General features: G+C 39.6%; 1 protein-coding gene across 4 annotated transcripts in view; it reads left to right on the forward strand.

Moving 5' to 3' along the window:
- prdm5 (PR domain containing 5) overlaps window positions 1–19,401 on the forward strand; it is a 305,611-nt gene that overhangs the window by 68,470 nt on the left and 217,740 nt on the right. For 3 of the 4 annotated variants that reach the window (XM_059988749.1, XM_059988750.1, XM_059988751.1), the window contains exons 5-7: window positions 237–411; window positions 18,606–18,698; window positions 18,966–19,087. The exons of the other annotated variant lie outside the window; for it this stretch is intronic. In XM_059988749.1, the coding sequence (XP_059844732.1) occupies window positions 237–411; window positions 18,606–18,698; window positions 18,966–19,087 (390 nt within the window). The remainder of the gene's footprint in view (window positions 1–236; window positions 412–18,605; window positions 18,699–18,965; window positions 19,088–19,401) is intronic. 4 annotated transcript variants of the gene reach the window in all.

The following is a 19,401-nucleotide window of genomic DNA, read 5'->3' on the forward strand; positions in this document are numbered from 1 at the left end:
GCAAGTACTGACTCAGTAATGGTTTTTTTTATTAATGATAATTACTATGCTGACTGTTGTAGTGTTAAAATCCCAATTTTATATCTCCCATACTAATAATTTGAGGGATTTAATATGATGACTATTGACCACATTTGCAGAATTTTGGTTATTGCGAACATCACTGAAATAGAGAGACAATGTGGACATTTTATTATCTTCATCAAATTTACCCAAGTATAATTGTATCTTCATAGATCTGTTGGGTAATAAAGAAGGTTACAGTTGCCCACAATGTGAGAGCTGTTTCCGGAGCCAGGACATTTTGGCAGAGCACCTTCAGTCTCTACACCAGAAGCCCAGTGAAGAAAAGGAATTCAAATGTAGGAATTGTGGCAAGAAGTTCCCCATTAAACAGGCCTTGCAGAGACAGTAAGTACAATTAGAGAATCGGCACTTAGAGGGCAGAACTGCTCCAAGTATTGCAAATAATCTGGCTTAGACATTTGCCAACTTTTGAACCTTTCATTTCAAATGTCAAAACAATTGGAGTTGGACGAATCCTTATGTTGCTTTTTACCTTTTGCTTTCTTTCTGTTTTTCATAATGTCCCAGCGAGTTCTTTGCATTGCTGTATATATCCCTGGATCAGGTGCCTTGGTGCACTGTAAAAGCACGTAAGAATTGACCCTGTTCCTCCATTTAATGAGATTGTGGCTAATCTGTGACCCAAGTTCATATATGTGCTCATTCCAAACAAGTCTGAATGTTTTTAGCTACCATAGATTTGTCAATCCCAGATTTAAAATGAATGATTAGCAAGTGACAAGTGAGATTTATTGAAATTTAACTCCATACATAATGTATATACAAATGAGACAATGTTTCTTCAAAGCATTGAAGAAACACATGATAATTTATGAAGGTAAGGATAAAATCTGCCGATGAAGCACACTTAAATAACAAACTAAAGTGCATTAATATTACGTATTGTAAGGTACGGAACAGATTAACCAGTGACACCTTGAATACGATGCAGCTAGGAGTACAGAAGTGTATTGGCCTTTGGGAAGAAACGGTTTCTCATCCTGACAGTTCTTGTTTTTATGCATCAGAGTCTCCTGCCTGATGGCAGAAAGTCAAAGAGGATTCTGGATGGATGGGTGGGTGGGATCCCTCCTGAGTTTGCAGTGTTCTTGATAAATGTCCCCGCTGAAAGCTAGGGAAACCCCTATGATTCTCTCAGCTGTTCTCACAGTCTCCTGTAGGGACTTCAGGTGCGACGTTCGACTGCTCCTGTACCAGATGGAGCTGCAGCTTGTCAGGATGTTTTCATTGGCGCTCCTGTAAAAGACAGTTAAGATGGGGAGTGGGAGACTTGCTTGCCTCAATCTTCTGGGGGAGTGGAGATACTGTTGTGCCTTCCTGTTCAGGGAGGTGATATTAAGGGACCAGACGAGGTCATCCATGATGTGAACTCCCAGGAACTTGGTGCACTTTCTCTACCATTAGTCAACAGACACAAGATGCTGGAGGAATTCAGTAGGCCAGGCAGGATCTATGGAAAAGAGGACAGTTGACATTTTGGGCTGAAACCCTTCATCAGGACTGTGTATTATTTTGATTTCCAGCATTTATAGATTTTCTGGTTTGTGATTTAGCCATTAAACAATCTTTGAGTGGAATTTATTTATTTTTAACTTCAATTATTTGAGGTTGAACATACTTTCTAAATTATGAAGCAAGGTATGTGCTATTTAAAAAAAACTTAATGGGCATGACATCATCAGCGGTTGTGGGGAAGTTTTGTTGTGGCTACATTCCACTATGATTGACCCTATCATCTCTAGGCTACATGTGTTAGTTTCAAAAATATTAATTTATTTTTGCAAGTAGAAGTCTTTTTCCTAAACTCTTCCATGAATGATCTTTAAGTTAGTCATGGAAATAAGTATTTGCCAGTATGACTGGATCCTGATGGCTTTCTCATTTCTGGTCCTGCTGCTATAATCCTGCAAGGAGAGACTATCTTAGATGTGCAGTTCCCAGTGAGTTTGCATTGTCACTAGTCTCGTTCTGCAGCTAAGCTGTGTCTGCATGTGCTACACTGTGGTTGCAATGATGCACCCTTTACAGAAGACTTTGAGTGGACCTGCCAGTGTTATTCTATACTGCTGAGAACTGTTTCCAGGACTGTGTACACATGATGTGTATGTGTTATCCCTAAGAAGAATCCAGCAATGGTACCCAAATTTGGAGTAATATGCCTGACCCTTATCGGAAATCCAGAAAATGGCAATGGACTGAAACCACTGAGGGTCTAAATTAAAAGTTAATTTACATGTTTTAAAAAACTGTTGACTACTGTTTTGAGTGTACAGTCGGCCCTCCATATCTGTGGATTCCGCATGCGTGGATTCAACCAACCGTGGGTCGGGAAAACCTGGAAGTTCTCTCTCCAGCACTCGTTGTTTGAGCACGTACATTCTACTTTTTCTTGTCATTATTCCCTAAACAATACAGTATTTACATAGCATTTACATTGTATTAGGTATTATAAGTAATCTAGAAATGACTTAAAAGTACAGGCAGTCCCCGGGTTATGAATGAGTTCCGTTCCCGAGTCCGTCTTTAAGTCAGATTTGAAGGCGGAACAGGTACATCTGGTTTTATTTAGCGTCAGTTAGTCAAACGTTTTTCTTAGCATGTAGTACATATTTTACCATTCTATGCATATAAAACACTGAAGAAACATACGTATTTCAATAATTAAGCCACTGCATTGCTTAGTAATAATTGTAGCTTCCATTGGGGCAGGGCCTTTCACATGCTCCATTAAAATTGTTCCGATTGTTGACTGACTGTAGCCTAATGTTTTTCCAATGACTGATAGTGTTTCACCTCTTTCCGATCGTTTTATTACTTCCACCTTATTTTCAGTCGTGATTGTGATTACTTTCGTGAACAGAAACACTGCGGATTCAGAGCTGCGCCAGGTCCTAATGTCCTCTGCACAGAGACATGTTAAATAAAGACCAGGGTTCCACTGGGTCCTAAAGACTACCGCACTGAGCCAGGTTAAATAAGGGACTTGAGCATCCACGTTTTTTGGTATCCGCTGGGGGTCTCGGAACCAACCCCCATGGATAAGGAGGGCCGACTGTATTAAAATATTTTAAACTACTTGAGATAATACTGTTAATTTGTTTGTGTTTTCCAATTGTCAGGAACATTCTCTCGTATCACGATTTTAACAGTTCCGGTTAAGCTAGAATTCAGTTTAATCAGAACTGAAGAGTTATTTCATCTTTTGGGAAGGGTTTGTTCTGGCTGCACCTAAATAACAGAGTTAGATTGTGCAAGGCTCTTTTGGCTCAAAGGGCTTTTCATGACCCTTGTTGCCCTTTTTGATGGAGGAGAACTTTTCGAGATGGAGCTGAACTTGGATGTTAGCTGAGCACAGGCACTACTGGCTAACCTCACTTATGAGGGGCTATATACAAAGATGTGAATTAGGAGTATGACTAGGCCCCTCAAGCCTTTAAACAAGGCAATGACTGATTTGATTGTAACATTAACTCTATGAGTGTGCCTAAGAAGAAGAAACAGGATAAGACTCACTTATTGGAGGAATATTGTAAGCTGTTCGAATGTCTGAAAGTTGTTTCATTCTTCAAATGAGGAAGATTGATATATGGCCATTCAATAGGGAATAAGTAGTTTATTCATGTCAATAATTTTGGGTTCTGAATAACTTGGACTGTAGGACTGCAGAATATGTTGCTTCCTAATAAGTGTGGGAGGGCTGATGGACCAGTATTCAAGTCCATCGGTCCATCGCTCAGGCAAGCATTCACAACATCCTGACAAGCATTTAGGAGGCAGAAAACATGCCTAAAGACTTTAGGCTTTCCACTATAATCCCACTGTTTAGAACAAAGGCAACTAAGTAGACGGTGGTAACTACTGCGACATTTCTCTCCTGTCTAACTGGGAAGATCCTGGCTTGTGTTAATCCACACCCGCTTAATTACCATTGTGTCAAAAAAGAACAGTCTGGAGACACAGTGTGATTTTTGTCTGGGTCGCAGCACTGTTGACATGAAATTCTTTGTTTGCCAGCTTCAAGAAAAATGTGTCAAGCAGAACCTAGATGTATACGTCGTCTTTACAAATATAACTAAAGTGTTTGATAGCACAAACAGAGAGACACCCTGGACAATCGTGTCAAAACTGGGATGTCCAAATTTGTCAACCTCATCCGCCTTTTTCATGATAATATGTCTACCCAAATCCTCGCAAGTGGTGACACTTCACAACCATTTAACATTTCAGACTGTGTGAAACAAGTGTGTATGCTGGCCTCTGTGTTGTTCAACCTGCTCTTCCAAAATGTGCTGAATACACAATTAAAGATCTCGAATGTGGTGTCTGCCTGAAGTTGACCGGCGTCATCTGAGCGCCAGAGCAAAGATGGCCAAGAAATTCATCCTTGAATCCTTCTACACTGACGACTGTGCTCATACTGAGTCCGATCTTCAGCTATTTGTCAACAAATTTGCTGAAGCCTTGCATTTCTTTGGTCTTACCATCAGCCCAAGTAAGACAGAAGTCCAGTTTCATCCTGCTCCTGAATCAGCTGCTACTGGCCCTCAATCAGTATTGAGGGAATAAGACTGAGAACAGTAGAAGAATTCAGTTATCTCAGCAATGTCATTTGCAGTGATGCCTCACTAGACAGAAATCAGCACCAGGATTTGCAAGGCCAGACAGAACCTTGGTTGACTGTGATTGTGTGTGTGTGTGTGTGTGTGTGTGATGAACCAGTGCAACATCCGCCTGTCCACAAAACTAAAGGTGTGCGAAGCTGTTGTACTCAGCAATCTCCGTATGGATGTGAAACCTGAACTGTATACAGCAGACACCTCAAACTGCTAAAGGGATTCCATATGTATAATCTGAGGTTCATCCTTGGCATCCATAGGCTGGACTGAGTCAACAACCCAGAGGCCCTCGACAGGGCAGGGACCACGAGCGTCGAGGCCACGATTATAAAAGCATAGCTTCGGTGGACAGGAGATGTCATAGGCATGAAGGATTTCCAAATCCTCAGGCAGCGACTATAAGGTGAGCTTTTACTGAGCAAGAGGAATCGAGGCAGGTCCCGTAACCGTGTGAGAGTTAACATTGCACACGCTGGGCTTGTACCAAAATGTCTGGAACAGACCGAAGCGGCTGGTGAACTGGTCACAACAACTGGGAGGAGAGGCACTGAGCAGAATTAAATCACTGCCCGACAAAGAAAGAAAACGATAGCAGTGGCTCCACCTCTAGTACCATCACAGTTTTCATGTCCTTCTTGTCATTCACAGGTTGGACTTGGTAGCCACCTATGTACACAGAACAGAACTGCACAAATCCAATAGTCATCGTTGGATATGACAGACGTCCAGTCACAATCACAGTTACATACTAAGTAAGAGTGATATATAACACCCCCTGTAGATGTTGGCAATGGTTGTGGTGGGGGGAGGGAACAGAGATTGCTTTTTTGCTGGAACGGAGGTTGGTAAGCATGAAAAAGATCTTTTGAAACAAGAAATATAATGTTACATTTATGGCTTGTACATGCTTTATGAATTTAGCAGATGGACCACCCATTTAAAATGATCCACTTCCTTTGCTTCCTTTCCTTTTCCTGGTGATGCTGTTTGCACATGTTTTGTAGGCAAATGGCACAGATCCATCCTATTAACCTTACATTGTTTCGAATATTACGTCTATTTTACTTTAGAGCACATGTTTTTTCTTCAAATTTGATTTCTGTTAAAAGTATTTTACATGGATAATCCAAAGAATTTGAGTGCAAACCTTGGATAAGTACCGACTAATTTCACGTGTTCATTTAATTATTGAGCTGTTCTTATTTGAATGGATCCTTCATAGAATTCTTTTCATTCATCTAAAATAAGCGATGCATTTAAAAGACATGTGGGCTAGTTTACTTCTGTACTGCTTCTGATCCAGAAAAAAATTGTTGCAGAACTAATATTGGCAATGTTTCATTTGCTGACTTACAGTTAATCTTTTAGTGATAGGCATAACAAATGAAGTAATTAAATTAAATTAAAACCATAGACTGGGAATTATATTGCCAATTGAACCATGATAGAATGGCAGTGAAGTACAACACCATAACAACATATGTCTTTGTTGTTAATGTGTCCTTTTAATGTGTGCCGCTTGTGGAAGTGATTCCACACTTCCAATGTGATAAAATGTTCATTTCTTGAAGGGAAGGTAACTTGATTCCAACCACTAAAATGAATTATTTACATGGTTCAGTAACCACTGCACACAGGAATGACTACAACCCCAGGGAGCTGAGAGCGGACGCTAGGATTCACGAATGGTGTCCTTGAAATCATGGCGGACAGTATACACGAGTGCTGATAAGGCACCCAAAGAAGGAAGGAACTAAAGGTTTCAATTGTTTGAATGTTGACCAATCAAATGTAGCTTAATGGGACTCTGTTAAAGTTTCCAGTTGACACACAATTAGGTGGAGTTGTAGATAATGAAGAAGTTTGTTTGAAGGATCCAAGGGATGTCAGTCAGCTCGAAGTTCAATGGAGTGGTGAGATACTGCAGTCTGGGAGATCAAATTCTGTTTGGATGTACAGAATAAATAGCAAGGATCTTAGGAGCGTTGAAGTACAGGGAGACCTTGAGGTGCAAGTCCAAGGCTCCCTGAAAGGTAGCAACATAGGCAGTTAGTGTTGTCGTCATTTGGCATGCGTCCCTTCCTGGGCTCAGACACTAAGTATAAGTGTTGAGGCATGATGTGTTGGTCTACAAAGCACTGGTTAGACTGCACCTAGTGTGCAGTCCTGGTTGCCACACTACAGCATGGTATTGGTACTAACAGAGAATGTGAAGAAGCGGACGTTCAAGGTCAGGTTCACATTTAATTGTCATTCAACCATGCACATGAATAGAGCCAAATGAAACCACGTTCCTCGGGGGCCAAGGTACAAAGCACAGAACAAACAGCCACACATAGCACACGGTGCGTAGAATCAGAATCATAATCAGGTCTAACATCACTGGCATTTGTCATGAAATTTGTTGTATGTGACAGCAGCAGAAGCAATATATAATACTAAAAACTATAAATTACGGTAAGAATTATATAATATAATTAAAAGTGCAGAAAGTAAAAAACATAGTAAGGTAGTGTTCATGGGAAATCTGATGGCAGGGTGGAATAAGCTGTTACTGAATCATTGAGTATGTGCCTTCAGGCTTCTGTACCTACTTCCTGATGGTAGCAATGAGAAGAGGGTATGTTCTTGGTGATGGGTGTACTTCATGATGCATTGCTCCTTGATGATTTCCTGGGTGCTCAAATAGTTATGATAGCAGAAAACAAAACATTTAAAAAAAAAGTAATAATGTAGCCCAAATTCCAAGGTGGTGTTGGCTGTTGATTGATGGTGCATGAATGTTGTCTTAGTGCCATGTTCCTACAAAAAAGTCCACAGCTATCTAGAATATAGTTAAAATGAGAAATTGGATAGGTTGTTTTATCTGTACTGGAGCATACTGGCTGAGGGATGTAGGGGGCTGGGTGGTTAGCAACCTTAAGGACTCATCAACAAATGTGCAATTCAGTGATGATTTAAATGGCTCAGTTGCAGGGAATGTCCCTTGCTGTTATTTATGTGGTGAACATTGAATATTTGAATCAGAAACAGAATCAGGTGTACTATCACTGACAAATGACATGAAATTTGTTGTTTGGTGGCAGTAGTACAATTCATGCATAAAAATAAAATATTCTGTAAATTGCAATAGAAATATTGTGCGGATATTAAAAATAAAAGAGAGCAAAAATAGTGAGGTAGTGTTTAGAGATTCTTGGACCATTCTGATGGTGGAGGACAAGAAGCTGTTCCTAAAATGTTGAATGTGTGTTTTCAGGCTCCTGTATCTCATCCCTGATGGTAGTAATGCGAAGAGTGCATGTCCTGGTTGGTGGGGTCCTTTATGATGATGAGGCATCTCCTTTTGAAAATGTCCTAGTTTCTGGAGAAGTTAGTACCCATGATGGAGTTGACTGAGTTTACAGCTTTTACTGATCCTGTGCATTGGTCCTTCATACCAGACAGTGATGCAACCAGTTAGAATGCTCTCCATGGTACATCTGTGGACATTTGCTGGAGTCTTTGGTGGCATACCAAATATCCTCAAGCTTTCAATGAAATATAGCTACTGTTGTGCCTTCTTTGTAATTGCATCAATATGTTGGGCCCCCGACAGATCTTCAGAGATGATGACACCCAGGAACTTGAAACTGCTCACCCTCTCTACTGCTGATCCCTCAATGCGGACTGGTGTGTGTTCCCTCGACTTCCCCTTCCTGAAGTCCACAATCAGTTCCTTAGGATTACTGACATTGTGACACCACTCAACCAGCTGCTCTGTCTCAGTCCTGTATACCCCTGCGTTACCATCTGAAATTCTGCCGGCAGCAGTGCTCATCATCAGTGAACTTATAGTCATGCTTGTGCTGTGCCTAGCCACATGCCTGATTGTGTTTGCAGAGAGAGTAGTGCTAAGCCATGCACCCCTGAGGTGCGCCATTGGTTGTCAGTCAGGGAAGGATGTAATTGAAGTTTATTTCAGATTCCTTTTCACAGGACAGCTGCAATAAGACGTTGGATGGTGGAGTTGAGGCTGGCGATGATGATCCTCATTCACACTGTACATACTCCACATTGACTGTGCATCCTGTGGACAGAAGCTGCTGGCTGTGTTTGCATTATGTATTCAGCATATTATTGCTAATTGATTTGACACTAGAAATATTTTTAAGCACTATGGAATTTTTTTGGCTATGGTATTACTATGGCATTATTATGCTTCCTGAGAGCTTAAAACCTGCTTTGCAATGAGCTGCAATAGAAATGTTTGGAACTTAAATATACTGAAACCAGTTTTTAATAGTATGGTCCTCAGACACATTTCCCATTTAAATTGTAATTATGTTTTTGTTTTGATGCATATCTGAAATCACTTCTTTGCAAAAGCAAAGCAATAGTTGCACTAGTCAGTAATTTTGGAATCTACATTATTTAATTGTCTTTTTATGCATTATAACTGTTGTCCAAAAAAACATCTGCTTCACTTCTCAGAGATAAAGAAAAACACATGGCATGATCTTGTTTGTTTCACAATTTGTGCAATTTAGCATCAGAAGAGACTTATCATTTTTTGGCTATATATTACATTTTTAATTTGTGATTACTAACCCACCAACTGGATTCTTTATTAATGTCTTATATATAATAGTGTAATGATAAGTAACAGTAAGATGGTTGACAGAAATGTTGGGCATCTGAGAGATCTCTTTGGTATTGTTAGAAATTCACTGTTTACTAAAATACTTTAACTCTTTAACATTACTAGGCACTAGGTGCTGTTAGATCTGCTTTTCATGCATCCAAATTTTGGAATACAAATTCTGTGCAAAGATTCCACCACTTTCTGTAAGAAGTCTGTACCTTCTCTCTGTGACTGTATGGGTTTCCTCTGTGTGCTCCGGTTTCCTCATCCTTTCCAAATACGTGTGTGTTAGTAGGTTAATTGGGTGGCGTGTGCTCACTGGACTGTAAGGCCCTGTTACCATGCTGTATCTCCAAATTAAATAAAACAAAACAATCCCAAAATATTTTGGGTATCCGCAAAGTGAAGAAACCACCATGGGCACAATCACTTCCTTTGTTGGGAGGGTATTGGAGATGTGGCTCTCATTTGATATATCTTGCCAGGTTTGGATGATCTTCTTCAAATAAATTACTTTATGTTAATTATTTTTATCTAAAGAATAGTGGGTTTACAGCATGCAGTAATAATTGCTTTATGCATAAAATGGGTATTGAGGGTTACCAGATAATTTTATCACTGTATTTAAACCATTCTTATTCTTTGACTTTCTGAAAGAGGTCACTAGACTGAAGTCTGGATCCGGAAATCCTTGTATTTATGATCAGTTGACATAGAGTTCTTTCTTTTTCAATCTTTTTATTATTGTTATTAATATCAACAAAATACAATTAATACATAGATAATGGGATTACAAACATACCCATTTCAACTGCACATGAAAGAATACATAAGCAATGATTACAGTATAAATGAGTATTCCCAAATCATAGATGATACAATATATAAATAAACAAGGCAAATCTAGGTATATCATAATATATAATTAAAAAAACAGAAAAAAGAAAAAAAATTATGCAAAAAACTAATCTATTAATCTAATAACTAATAAAGAAAAAAAAACAAAAAAGGAAAAAGAGAAAAAGAAAAACTGGAAAAAGAAAAAAAAAGGGCTGTTTATAATATCTCACAAGAATACAAAATCATCAGTGTCGTCAACTCCGATCCTCTCAACATATATAAAATCAAAACTGGAAAATCAAATAGGCTTGAAACAGGGTCATATTACATCATATGAAAATATTGAATAAATGGTCTCCATATCTTTTCAAATTTAATAGCAGTATCGAATACACCACTTCTAATTTTTTCTAAATTTAAACATAACATAGTTTGAGAAAACCAATGAAATACAGTAGGAGGATTAATTTCCTTCCAATTCAACAAAATAGATCTTCTAGCCATTAGAGTAAGAAACGCAATCATTCGACAGGCGGAAGAAGATAAATGAAGTGAGTCCATCATTGGTAAACCAAAAATTGCGGTAATAGGATGGAGTTGTAAATCAATGTTCAATACCACAGAGATAATATCAAAAATATCTTTCCAATATTTTTTCAAAAGCGGACACGACCAGAACATATGAGTTAAAGACGCTATTTCAGATTGACATCTATCACAAATAGGATTTACATAGGAATAAAAATGAGCCAATTTATCCTTGGACATATGGGCCCTATGTACGACCTTAAACTGTATTAATGAATGTTTGGCACGTATAGATGATGTATTAGCTAATTGAAGAATTCTGTCCCAATTCTCAATAGGAATAATAAGATTAAGCTCTCTTTCCCTATCACTTTTTTGTCTTATAAAGGGGCTCTGAGCGTATCTTCATAATTATATTATAAAGTTTTGATATAAGCCCTTTTTGAAAAGGGTTTAATTCAAACAAACTCTCCAAAATACCTGAAGACACAAAATTTGGAAAAGTAGGAAGTACAGTATTTAAAAAATGCCTAATCTGTAAATATCTAAAAAAATGAAATCTAGGCAAATTATATTTATTAGATAATTGCTCAAAAGGCATAAAACAATTGTCCAAAAATAAATCAGAAAATCGTAGTAATCCCTTAGTCTTCCAAGCCGAATAAGCTTGGTCTATAATTGAAGGGTGGAAAAAACAATTGGATACAATAGGATTATTTAAAACAAACTGAGTCAACCCAAAAAATTTCTGAAATTGAAACCATATGCATAAAGTATGTTTAACTATCGACATAGAGTTCAATTGTAACTCAACAAGTGGAACATGTTAGGTGAGCTCAGATCAAGAGCTTTCTGCTCAGTAACACACCTCATTATTGCCACATTGTCATCAGGAAGCTCCTTTCTAACATACCTGTTTATACAACAAGAGACTTCTCATGATGCTATTTACTTTAGAGATGTGCAAGTAAGTGTGCGTCCACGCATGTGCGCGATTATGTTTTACATTTTGTTCCATTGTGGTTTCCATGGCTTTGATAAACCTTTGTAAGAAAAATGGGATGTCACAGTAGTACAGTCTTAATTTTACTGCCTCACAACTGCAACTCCAGCAGCCGTATTTGATCTGACCTCTTCTCTTGGTGCTATCTGTGTGGGACTTGTATAGTCTGTCTGTCTGTCAGCACTGGGTTTCTTTTAGCTGCTCCAGTTTCCAACCACTTCTGATTGATGTAGTGGCTGCTATTTTAGTTAGCAACAGCAGGCTCACGGCAGGTAAATTAGTCTAGAGTTGGGACATGAGGAGGAATATGTTACAAGAAAGTAAGTAAGGAATGTGATTGATGGGATTGCTCTGAGAGTTATGATAGAATCAATGAACCAACTGGCCTCCTTCTGAGTATAATGTATATAAAAATAAATATTTTACTTTGATGTGAAATAGAGGTTACTACATTGGAAGCTTTGGGGTAGTGCAGTGTTGTTCAAGGCAGTAAGTATTGTTGTCATGGAGTACCACTGTTGCAAGAAATGGTTAAACTCAAGAGGTATCAATTATGTCATTTTCTTTGTTCTTAAGTGTTGCGTTTTCTCAAGAGTTTTGCAGCCACCCTCATCGTATGCGATTTGGAATATCTCGATCATTTTGAAATCGTAGCAGGGTGAATGAAAAATGTTTTAATATCAAAGAAGCAAAATTGAGGAGTTGCTGGCTATTGTGGTACATTGGGGAAAGAAATAACTCCATGCACCCTTTGATCTAAGAACTTGCCACATCGTTTAGATTTGGACAGCTGACCAATATGCTTCTGTGGGCATGTGGGATGCTATGATGCAGGAATTTCAGCCTTTCACCTTATCTAACAAGTAAGAGAAGGGGTGAAAAGAACTTAAGTTTCTTGCCAGCGTGTGTCATTGCTTTTTTTAATTCATTGCGTAGACTCCTTTGTTGCTGGTATTCCGTTTGACTTACTTTTGGCTCTGAGTATGGAGAATGTCTGTCTGAAGAAAGACAATACAGAATACGAGTAACCTGATCACAGAACCAAGGAATAGAGGATCATTAAACCTGGGAATGAAATGGAACATCATAGTCATTGAGAACAACATTCATATTCTCTGGAGCACTGACAGAGTTCCAAAGGCTGTGGTACTTGATTGAAGCCTCGGGAATAAGTGGGAAGGGAGGGATCCACTTACCTTCATCCACATAGGAAGTAACTAGAACTTGGAGTCAAATTCTTCTGGGGAGTTCCAAATCAAACAGTAATGCAGAATCTCAAGGGTTATCTGAGCTATTTATATTTGCAGAGGGTTTGACAAATCAAAATATTGAATAAGGAATTCAGAAAGAGTTGCTGAACAAATGGTTTTTGACTTATGAATCTCTGGGACCAAGGCTGGGTATAAGTGTACCATTCCATTTAGACAGGCTCCAGTTAAAACCTAAACACAAAGTACTCTGCAGATGCTGGGGTCAAAGCAACACGTACAACAAGCTGGAAGAACTCAGCAAGTCAGGCAGCATCCGAGGAAACGAGCAGTCAACGTTTTGGGCCAAGAGCCTTCGTCAGGACTGAAGAGGGTGGGGAGAGTGGGAAGGAGAAGGCTGGTAGGTGTCAGGTGAAAAACCAGTAAAGGGAAAGATCAGGGGCTGGGGGAGGGGAAGCAGGAATGGGATAGGCAGGAAAGGTGAAGAAGGAATGTAAGGGACTAAGGCACTTTGTGTAGTAGAAGAAGGCAGAATCATGAGAGAGGTGATAGGCAGCTAGAGGAGGAGGCAGAGTGAAACTGGAATGGGGGAAGGGAGGGGGAGGGAATTACTGGAAGTTGGAGAATTCAATGTTCATGTAAAGGGGCTGGAGACTACCCAGACAGTATATGCTCCTCCAACCTGAGTTTGGTCTCATCATGGCAGTAGACATATCCGAATCGGAATGTGAAGCAGAGTTGAAGTGGGTGGCCGAGCACCTCTGCTCTGTCCACCACAACAGACGGGATCTCCCGGTTGCCACCCACTTCAACTCTGCTTCACATTCCCATTGATATGTCCATACGTGGCCTCCTCTATTGCCATGATGAGGCCAAACTCAGGTTGGAGGAGCATATACTGTCTGGATAATCTCCAACCCCTTTACATGAACATTGAATTCTCCAACTTCTGGTAATTCCCTCCCCCTCCTTTCCCCCATCCCAGTTTCACTCTGCCTCCTCCTCCAGCTGCCTATCACCTCTCTCATGATTCTGCCTTCTTCTATTACCCATAGTGCTTTCCCCTTACATTCCTTCTTCACCTTTCCTGCCTATCCCATCCCTGCTTCCCCTCCCCCACCCCTTGATCTTTCCCTTTACTTGTTTTTCACCTGGCACCTACCAGCCTTCTCCTTCCCACCCTCCCCCCACCTTCTTTATAGGGCCCCTGCTCCCTCCTTCTTCAGTCCTGATGAAGGGGCTCGTCCCGAAACATTGACTGCTCATTTCCACGGATGCTGCCCGACCTGCTGAGTTCCTCCAGCATGTTGTACGTCCAGTTAATACCTGGCTGGAACCCATGTTTCAGTAAATCAGATAACTAGGGGTATAAACACGATTAAATTAGTAAGCTATGGTTTGGGGACAGACTTCAAATGAAGGAAAGGCTGTTGATTTGGGCTTAAAGGATAAGGCCATAGATCAAGCAACCAATGTGGGTTATTGTAGACAGAGTGAGACAAATAGGGCAGAGGAGAGTCAATTCAAAGAAAACTGTTTAAATCAAAAACCAAAAGTTTTGAATAAAGAAGCATTTACAGCAAAATAGAGGAACTGACAGTACAAATCGATTTGATCTAATATATGTTTCAGAGCTGTGGTTACAAGCTGAGTGAGGTCAAGATTTAAGTAATCCAGGATTCTTAACATTGCAAAAGGATGGCCAAAATGAAAAAGGAGTGTACTATCCTGATAATAAAGAATGAAGCAAAACCAGTGGGGGAAAAGCAGACTGGCAAAAGTAATTTGGTGGATGAGTTCAAGAAATGGCAATACAATTCCTGAATTGACTGTCGTGAATTTAATAAAAGGTGCTCAGAAAACTTTATAATGGTAAAACACAATTGACATGATATTATGTATTGAGCCATTCTAATGGAGGAGGTAACGAGCAAGGTAGTGGAAGGAGAACCTGATTAAATGCCAAAAACAAGCTTATTTCTTTCAAGGATACAGTTAGATAGAAGTGGATTTCAAAGGAATGAGACCTGGACCTTTGGCTATTAATTTACAGTATATTAGTAACTGGAAAGGCAGAGTGTGACCTACCTAGATTTCTTGATGATAAAGCTAAGTGGGAAAATTGGAAATCTGTCCTGGTGAATGCATGGTCTGTAAATTGGTACAGACAAGAATTAAGATGTGAGCTTGTAGGAAGATTAGGAAAACAGATTTTACAAATGCTGAGAAACAAGTTTGTATTGACATGCAGGAGGACCTTGGATTAGCCAGAGCATCAAAGGGTACGGGGAGAAGGCAGGGGAGTGGGGATGACTGGAAGAACTGGATCAGCCATGAATGAATGGCAGAGCAGAATCGATGGGCTGAATAACCTGCTTCTGCTCCTATATCTTATGGACCTTGGTGTGTTGATTCTTTACACAGAAGGAGGGATGTGAATGCTCAGTCATGAAGGATACCCAAGGCTGAGGTCAGTAAGTTTTTGGATACAACGTGGAGAATATGGGAAATGGATACCGCATGACTCAGCCAGGATCTTATTATGTGGCAGAGCATGCTTAAGGAGCTTACTGCATCTACTTGTAAAAATTCGTATACATATCCTTGTGTAATTTTTGGGCATTAATTAGGGGGTATGTTGCCCTGGTGGTTTAATTGGATATTTTGTATTTTTTGTGAACTTTGCAGATTGTTGTGCCAGTATGAGAAGCATGGATGATTGAAATGAAGAGTGTACAGGAATGGTTTACTATTGCAAATGTTCAATGAGCTCCCCCTCTGAGCTATATGTAAATCATGTAGCTGTCAGTAGGCTTTCCTTCTGGGTCATTTTGTCAGATTCCATCGGTTTCTGTAGTTCTTTTCAATGTAAAGCTGTTGACACGTGCATTCAGTCTTCCCGGGTGACGTCAATATTTTTGTAATCATATAATTACTTATTTGAGGGCATGATTATTTTGGTACTTTTAATGGTGAGATGAAATGCAAGTAGTTGCTGTAATGGAAGGTTTTATATAGACTTTGTAATTGATTTTAATTTATTTGGATCAAAAATTATGAAGTTATGGTCCTGTGTATCACTTCCCTCCGTGGATTTCAGATTAAATGATGGCTGTTATTATATTTTAGAAGTGTGTCAAACCTGTATGAAAACTTTAAATATTATTTATACTTCATATCTGGAACTGATTATCTGTTATTTGTGAAGTGGAGTGCCGTGTGCAATCATAATCGATTGAAAACGGATGTGGAAGCACGGAGAAACATCGGGAAATTCCAGGAAGACCTTCTTCATTGATGCTGCTGCTGCTGTGAGGTCCGGAACTCTGGTGGGAAGAACAGGCCCCCAGTCCTCGGGGTCGCGTTGCCGATGGCTGTTGGAGAGGCCATCTGAATACGCTTGGCAGAGGATGGAGCTCGGGGAAGCTGTGCCGAAGGGGATGGTCGTCGGCTCGGAGGTTCGACGGACTCGGAGTCCTTTGGACGGACTCAGGTCGCTTTCGGTGTGTGCTGTGTCTGCGAGGCTGGTTTCGACGGAGCTTCCATTGTGTGCTGCGTCTGTGAGGCTGAGTCAGGCAGCGCCTTGGAAGTCCATAACAGGGGATACTCCCTAATGCCACCGGCATGGGATGGCGAGTCTGTCGGGACCCTGGGGACTTGTGGAAACTGTGGTGATTTCTTTTGAACTTACAGTCCTTAAACATCTTGGACTATTTTTACTGTTCCAATAGTCTGTTTTTAAATCAATTATGCTATTGTTTGCACTGTTGTAACTATATGTTGTAATTATGTGGTTTTCTGCAGGTCTTGTAGCTTTAGTTTTTGGTCTTGTTTTGTCTGGTGGATTTGGAGCTCCTTTCCGGGGAACGCGCTAGACAGTAGCGTGATATTAATACGCAGCAGCCTCTCCGGACTCTGGATTGGGGATTACCAAATGTTACGAGGATTTTCTGGTGTAGTCTGTTTTGTCAGATGCTTTTGTGATATCATTCTGGGGGAACGTTGTCTCATATTTTAATTGCATTGCATTTGTGGTTTCTAAATGACAATAATCTGAATCTGAATCTGAATATTACCCCTGAAATTATATCATACAGTTCCTTCATCTGTTTGAAATTTCTCTGTTCACTGTTCGTAGAATTATTAATTTGCTTTTTGAGTGTTTACTGATTTTATTAATAAAATTGAGAAAGGAATTTTAGATGAAATGCAGATTTTTTGTGTGTGAAGAAGCAAGGAGCCTGCAGAAGGATTTACACAAGGAGAAAGAAGTGGCAATTGGAATATAGCGTAGAGATGTGTAGACATGTACTTTGGTAGAAGATATAGTAGTGTAGCCTATTTTCTAAACATGGGAAAATAAAAAAAAAATCAGAGGTGCAAAGGGATTTCAGAGTCGATGTGAAAGATTCTCTGAAGGTTAGCTTACAAGATGACTCGATGGCGAGGAAGGCAAATGCAATGTTAGCATTCATTTTGAGAGGGCTATAACAGCAAAGATGTAATGCCCAGACTTTGTAAAGCATTGGTCAGACCCACACTTGGGAGTATTGTGAGCAATATCTAAGAAAGAGGGAGGATCTCATTGAAACCTATTGAGTATTGAAAGGCCTATTTAGAGTGGATGTGGAGTGGATATTCCCTCTACTGAATGAATCAAGGACCAGAGGGCACAGCCTCAGAATAAAGAGACATCCATTTAGAGCAGAGATGAGTAGTAATTTCTTTTCCCACAGGTAGTGAATCTGTGGAATTCATTGCCATGGATGGCTGTGGAGGCCAAATCAATGGGTATATTTAAAGTGGAGGTTGACAGGTTCTTAATTAATCAGGGCATCAAAGGTTGTTGGGAGAATGCAGGAGGATGGGGCTGAGAGGGATAACAAATCAGCCATGATGGAATGGCAGAATAGACTCAATGGGCTGAATGGCCTAATTCTGCCCCTATATGGTCTTATGGAATTTAAAGTCAGAATCTTAAAGTCATTTTTTTCACATTCGTGGGAAGTGGTACAAACAATAAAGTGATAGTAATGTATTGTACTTTCAGCCCATCATGTATCTGCCAGCCAAATAAAGAATTATCCAGCTTGGTACCAAATTGATTACACTCTTAGTCCACTGCCATTACATAGGTTTTGACATATCTAGTGCCTTTCTTGACATCATGATCAAGATTTATGGCTGTACTCCCCTTTTAGCTAGTATCTTTCAGGTCCCCATCATTCTGTTGGTAAAATACTCTCCTTAGCATTGCCTTAAGCTCTTATACCAATTCCTTCTGCATCCTTGGTTATTGATCTTTCTGTAAAGGAAAACATTTTTTATTTGTTTGATGTGAACCCCCCTCATACTTTATTGGCTTCATATAAATCTCAATCTTCTCTGTTCCAAAGGAAATATCCGTAGCCTATCTAATATTTTAATACCTGAAATTCTCTAGTTCTGCCAATATTCTCACTTGCACTCACTTTAGTGCAATTACATTTTTCCTGTAACGTAATCAGGAGTACTGTCTACATTCCTGCTGTAACCTAGTTGGTGTTTTGTACACGTTTAATCTATTAAATACATGTGCAGGTATTTTTAAAGAAAGCTTATTGACTTTCATGGTATAATGTTGATTTCCTGCTTATTAGAGCAATGATTTGATAAAGAAATTACTCTATTAAGTTTTGCATTTCTCCCTTTGCTTGTAGTGTTCTACAGTGTACTGAAAATGTCCTTCCCGATGACAGCTCTCGAAGCTTTCAATGTTCTGTCTGCAGCATCTCCTTCAGCTCTGAGTCCAGGTTTCGTATTGAACCACAGTTGTCCATTTTGCTACAAGTTTGGCCTCTTCTACTTTCCGTAACAACCTGAGCAGCTTGCATGTGAATTTAAAAAAAAAACATATATAAAGCAAGTAACACTGCTTTGCTTCATCTCCATCCTGGTTCGGCAAAGTATGAAGGAAACCAGAAGTTCTGCTGTGTGGCATGTATTAACAAGATTTGCATGCATTAGAAAGAGGGTACATTTTGTATTATATTGTGGTTCTTACCAAATGTCTACCACAGTTTTGAACAGCATAAGGAAGCATGCAAAGAGGATGCCAGGTTTGTTTGCAAGGCTGACAGCTGTGGAAAAAGGTTCAAGAGCAAAGATGCCTTAAAGAAGCATAAGGAGAATGTGCACACAGGTAAGAAAACTAATCAGAATAAAGTACGTTCGTTCTGAACTGTTGTGTTGTGAATTCATGGGAACAGAGCAAAATATGCAAAGGTGTGCAGAATGAGTCAAAAATGTTCTCATCTGCTTATGATTGCAATGTACTCTTTGATTTATAGTGAAGAGTTAAATATAATTAATATACTTTTATTTGATTTTAACTTTTAAGAACTGCAGGCTGTGGACAAGAATGCACTTGGCTTTAAGTTACTTTAAAGTCACTGTGTTCAGGAAATCACTTCGTTCATTTCTGACATCTCTCTCAACATTCTTGATATATCTGTC

The sequence above is a fragment of the Hypanus sabinus genome, chromosome 14 (assembly GCF_030144855.1).
Source record: "Hypanus sabinus isolate sHypSab1 chromosome 14, sHypSab1.hap1, whole genome shotgun sequence".
NCBI classification, from domain to species: Eukaryota; Metazoa; Chordata; class Chondrichthyes; order Myliobatiformes; family Dasyatidae; genus Hypanus; species Hypanus sabinus.